Here is a 5,739-nt window from a genome sequence, read left to right as displayed (position 1 = left end):
TGATTCAATTGAAGGCTGATCTATAGAAAAATCAGTGCTTGGTATTTGTTTGAATGGGAAATAGTGTTCATAAAATTCAGTGTTTCTTGATATAAAAATTTCTTTGGATTTTAAATCAAACAAAATGGACCCTTTTGTTCCTGATTGATAACCAAGAAAAACACATTTTCTAGCTCTAGGATCTAATTTTCTTCTATTAGTACTCAAAGTGGTAGCAAAAACAAGACAACCAAACACCTTGAGATGAGTCAAATCTGGTTTATTCTTGAAAAGTGCCTCATAAGGCGTTTGATGATTCAAGAAGGTGCTTGGTAGTCTATTTATTAAATGTACTGAATGTTGCATAGCATAGTGCCAAAAACATTTTGGCACATTAGAATGAAACAAAAGTGCTCTTGCAATATTCAGTATATGTTGATGCTTCCTCTCAACAATTCCATTTTGTTGAGGAGTTTCAACACAAGATGTTTGATGTAATATTCCTTTTGAGTTATAGAAGGAGTTCATTTTAAATTCCATCCCATTATCTGTTCTAATTTGTTTCACAACTTTATGAAATTGAGTTTGCACAATTTGAACAAAATTTTCTACTAACACTCTAGTTTCGGATTTTAGTTTCATGCAATAAATCCAAGTAAACCTCGTTTTATCTTCCACAATTGTAAGAAAATATTTATGGCCAGCAGTAGATAAAAGTGAGAGTGGTCCCCAAATATCTATATGTAACAAATCAAAAATATATTCTGATTGTGTATTACTAATGGGAAAAGACAATTTCTTTTGTCTAGCCAAGTGGCAAGAATCACAAACATGAGATGATGAAATGCATTCAATAAATGGAAATGTATTTTTCATGATTGACATTCTTTTGGATGGTAAATGACCTAGTCTAGCATGCTATAGAGTTCCTAAATCTTGCTGTACTGTGACATTTACAGAATGTGTGTTAACTTCTGGTGTAGTTAGTTTCCAAGGTTGAGCATCCATCACATAAAGATCACCAATGACTTTAGCTTGCCCAATCATCTTCAATGATGGGAGTACCTGTATCTCACAAAAAGAATCAGTAAATTTTAATTCACAATGTAATGACTTTGTGAGTTTAGACACTGAAATCAAATTATATTTAAAGTGAGGTATGAATAAAACATTGGTAAGAATCAAATGTTTAGAGAGTTGCACAGTGCCACAAATGTTTGTTGTAGTGGTAGAACCATCAGGTAGATTTACCAAAACTGGTCTCATATAATGAAAAATTTTGAAAGACTCTTGAATATAGGATGCATGATCAGTAGCTCCACTGTCAAGTATCCAAGAAGTTTTAGTAAAATTTGATGATACACTCAAGCAATGCCTACCTTTTGGTTGAGTAAGGGTGGCGGAAGAAGTAATGTGGTTTACACTATTTGAAGTTGGCATGCGTGGTTGTTGAAGGAGTGCTAGTAAGGTTTCCTTCTGATCTGGAGTCAACACAAGTACTGTATCATCGCTCTTTTTATCCTGGTTAGAATCAGCAATCTCAGCACTAGAATTCTCAACTATCTCGTCAGTGCTAAGTTGATTGGCTACTCGCTGCTTTTGGTGAGTAGGAAAGCCATTTTTCTTATAGCATGTCTCTGCTAAATGACCAATTCGATTACAGTAGCTACAAAACTTTGAAGTGTAGCCTCGACTATAAGATTTTTGATTTCCTCCTCTGCCTGAATTTCGTCCACGGCCTCTACCTCTTCCAGAAAATGAACCGCCTCCAGTTGAGGTTTGCACCTCTAAAGAGTTAGTCACTATGTTGCTATTTGACGGGTCACAATTCAATTCTTGCTCTTGTTGGGTTAACATAGATAGTACTGTGTTGATTTCAGGTAACGGCTTCATTAGCATGATTTGTGATTTAACATTTGAATATTGCTCATTCAATCCTTTTAAGAATTTGACAACATATTCCTCAGAAGCATAGTCTCGAACAATTCGTAATCCACATGAACATCCATTAACACAAGCAACACAACTAGGAATAGCACGTAAATTTTCTAATTCTTCCCAAATAGCTTTCAACATAGCAAAGTAAGAGGTAACAGTAAGATCACCTTGTTTAACGCACCAACTCGAAAGACATCTCCCTGTGAGTAACGACGTTTTAAATCATTCCACAAGTCTGGAGCTGAGCTAATCCACATCACGCTCTTAGCGATTTCAGGGCTGAGAGAGAGGTTGATCCAGGAGAGGAGAAAATTGTTACACCTATCCCATGCTTCAAAATTAGGATCACCTTCACCTGGTTTTAGAATGGATCCATCGAGGAATTTCACCTTGTTCTTCGATCTGAGTGCTCTCCACATATCGCGCGACCACGACCACTGATAATAATTTTGAGGTGTCAATTTAAGCGGAATTAGAGCCAAACCAGGACTTTCTCCTGGATGAAGAAAATAAGGGCTAATCGGATCAGAAATTGCAGAAGAGGAACTAGATCTGCCAAGATGTGCCTGGAACTGAGAGAATTGACGTATGAAAGCGGTAAAATTCTCAAAATCTGCAGCGGAATTTGATGAAGGGCTTGCATTCGGATTAGCTAAATTATCTGCCATAGTTGGATCTTCTCACTCTGATACCATGTAAAATGATACCAAGCTTAAAATTCAAGTGAATTACAAAAATAATTATAAGAAAATAAGAAGGTTGGTGATGTACTCTCAGGTCATTGAAATTTAAAGTAATGGAAGAAAAATTAGAAAGAAGTGAAAAGAGAGAATAATTGATTAAAAGAACCACCACAGAGTACTGAGTACCGATTACAATATATATAGCAAAAGGAAAAATAAATTACTAACTAATAGTGCTATAATTATGTCTAACAAACTAACCAACTTGACAACTATACAAAAAACAAACTCTATTATGTTACAGATAATGTCAATTGAAAGTTTTTTTTTCTAATGTATTAAAATTGAATTATTGAAAATTAAATAATATAACATGAATTGACAAAAAAATTATCTTAGATTTATTTGCTTAAAACAATTTTATTTTCTAAAAAATATTTTTTTTCCCTAACATTTTTTATTATCAAATGACATGAATTTAATTTAAATAATTTGCATTAATTTTGTAGCCTCTTGATAAGTTGGAGAAATAAAATCATCAAACCATAGATAATCAAAATGATATTCGAATTTTTCAATGCAAGAATTAAAATTGTAAAGTATAATTATTTATTGTTTTAATTTTTGTTTATTTTAAAAATAAAAAAAAAAACAAAAATAGGATAATAAATAATCTTTTTTATTTTGAAAATTGTAAAGTATAATTTTGTTTTCTCTTTTTGTTTTTATAATTTCCAGAATAAACCAAAAAAAATATACAAATAAAACCTAAAACCTAAATCCCAATATTGATATATAATTGATAAAAAGTTATTCAAAATTTGTATCTCAATATAAACTATTTTATTTTAAAAAAATTTCATCTCAAACATCTATTTAACAATTTTTTTTACCATTTACCCGAATAATTTTGTTCTTAGTTTTATTTTCTCCTTTCCACTCATGAATTATAAACTTGCTTTCGTTTTTTTCACAGACTAATACTGCTTATTTAGTATTTAGGGTAACAAATAACTCACCATCAAAATCTATAGATTCTACGAATTTTTGCCTAAGTCCAAGCCCGTGGCAATGGCCTAACATTTTGGTATCCAAATCCCATTTATACTTTTACAGTAACACTTCATTTTTGTGAATTATCGTATTCTTCTTTTATATCTTTTTATCAAATGTCAAGTGTTCATAGTCACTATTTTTCATGTCACCACAAATATTACCAAAATAAAATTCTATTATAATATAAAAAGATGTTCACGTATTGCATTATATTTACTTGGAATATGATATTTCAACTTTTATAAGTTACGACCATTAAAATTTATATTAAACAATATATTTGGTCAAAATTTGGTGAGTAAAATTGTTGTGTTGTGCACAACAATCATAGAAAGTCTACAGAAATCCTGCAACAGATTTTTTTTTTCCAGCTTAGAATAGATAAAAATGTCCAACCTACCCAATTTGCATTAGATTGGTGCATCATGATCGTTTTGGGAGTTATGACTTATGTAAAGCCTTTTTTTTTTCCAAGGCATGAGTTTTCAGCTCAACTTAGTTCATAGTGGGTTTAACTTTTTTTTTTTTTTTTTAAATTGGCCTCTTAAATACATGTATATTGTATTATCATAAATGTTGTGGGATTAAAAGCTTATTAAAAAATCGATGAAAAATAATGTTAGAATGTTTACTTTTGTTCTTTTTTAATTTATTTAAAATTTTTAATTTGTGTAAAATTTTAAAATTTATTATTTTACATGTCATTTTCATATTTCGTTAACAAAATAACAAAATATATACAAAAAAGTTTAGTTATATTTTGTAATTTTATGTATGAAAAATTTTAAATATTTCGCTTTTATATAAGCGAAATATACTCAACTAAATCAAACGAACAAAACTAAAAAAAAGGAAAAATCATTTTGAGTGTCACTCCAAAAATTATATTCCTATGTTATTATTTTTTTTTCAACTGAGCCATTTCTCAAAGCATTACATTAAATGGTTTGAATTGATTGTTATTTGTACTTTAAAATTGAATTAATTAAGCCATCTTTTTTACTTCACAAATCTCGGTCTTTTTTCTTTTTATTAGTCTTTAACTTTTTTCATAAGTTTAAAACAATTTTCAATATATATCAGGTACTCTTTACAGGACAGGTTGACATCCTCACCCATCTGGGCATCTGTACTCTTTACAGGACGGGTTGGAGGATGCACAAAAACCAGGACTGCTGGGATAGGACGAGGTGAAGAAGAAGCCTTAGCATTTTCGACCTCGACCTGGACCTCGGGAGACTGAGGAGTTCGGCTGCCCTGGGACTTCGGGTTGAGAGGAGGCCCCTCATCCTCATTAGGGGTTGACACGATCTTCCCGTCGATGACGATGTTGTCTTGGCCGAGCAAGGAAAGGTCTAGGTCGGGGGCAAGGACTCGGACTTGAGCCTTTAAATTTTCAAACATCTCGTCCATTCTTGCGACCACATTTTCCTAAAGGGCGGCATGTTTCTCCCAGGCATCTTTTAACTCCTTTCGGAGGTTGATCAGCTCTCTATAGGTTCGAGTATAACTTTCCTCGTCCCTCTTTTTTACCTCCTCTGCCATTAACGTTGCAGCCTCAGCCTTTACCACCCGAGAATGTGCTTTCTCTAGGTCGGACTTTAGTATGGCATTCTTCTCTTCTAACTCCTCCTTCAAACCCTTTAGCCTTTCCACTTCAGCTCCGACAGAGTCCAGAAAGGCCTAGGTGGCACGAACATGAGTCTTTTTTAGCTCCTTAGCCAGAGCAGTGCTCACCCCCACCATACGGATACAATTATGGGCCATATGGTTGAAGTGATTTTGAATCGCCGCATCATCCATGCCTATCTAGCTATGGGGCAAAATATTCCTCTCGCTCTAAGCAAACCCGTCAAAATCCTTATCATTAATACTCGACTCCCTAGTAATTTTCTGTTTTTTGGGAGGAGGCCCTGAAGGTGATGAGGAAGACAGGGTACCCAAGCTTTCCAACGTCGGGTCGGAGAGAATCAGGCGAATAGAAGGATTAAGGATGAGCTTCTTCTAAGCAGCAGGACCAGAATCTGTTTTCTGTGGGGAAGAATTCCGAAGGCGCCACCGGTTTCTTGACCTTGGAGACTTC

At 33.6% G+C, this 5,739-nt stretch overlaps 1 protein-coding gene across 1 annotated transcript; it reads right to left on the bottom strand.

The window, feature by feature from the left end:
- Window positions 1–897: 897 nt before the first annotated feature.
- Window positions 898–2,585, bottom strand: LOC107640870 (uncharacterized). The gene is made up of 3 exons (XM_088487160.1): window positions 2,099–2,585; window positions 1,150–2,045; window positions 898–1,044 (listed from the first exon to the last, which is right to left on the bottom strand). The coding sequence occupies exons 1-3, from the start codon at window positions 2,583–2,585 to the stop codon at window positions 898–900; spliced, it is 1,530 nt and encodes a 509-aa protein (XP_088343286.1).
- Window positions 2,586–5,739: the final 3,154 nt, after the last annotated feature.

This window comes from Arachis ipaensis, chromosome B5, assembly GCF_059453495.1.
Source record: "Arachis ipaensis isolate K30076 ecotype BB chromosome B5, ASM5945349v1, whole genome shotgun sequence".
Classification (NCBI taxonomy): domain Eukaryota; kingdom Viridiplantae; phylum Streptophyta; class Magnoliopsida; order Fabales; family Fabaceae; genus Arachis; species Arachis ipaensis.
Note: the sequence above shows the minus strand (reverse complement) of the source record. Positions and strands in the feature narration are given on the sequence as shown.

Bases quoted from the DNA above. Each gene is read 5' to 3' on its own strand.
- LOC107640870 (XM_088487160.1), bottom strand. From the start codon at position 2,585: ATGGCAGATAATTTAGCTAATCCGAATGCAAGCCCTTCATCAAATTCC. The intron at 2,046-2,098 runs GTGCGTTAAACA...CTATGTTGAAAG, and splicing joins GGGAGATGTCTTTCGAGTTG to CTATTTGGGAAGAATTAGAA. The intron at 1,045-1,149 runs GTTTTATTCATA...TGTGAGATACAG, and splicing joins AACATTTGATTCTTACCAAT to GTACTCCCATCATTGAAGAT.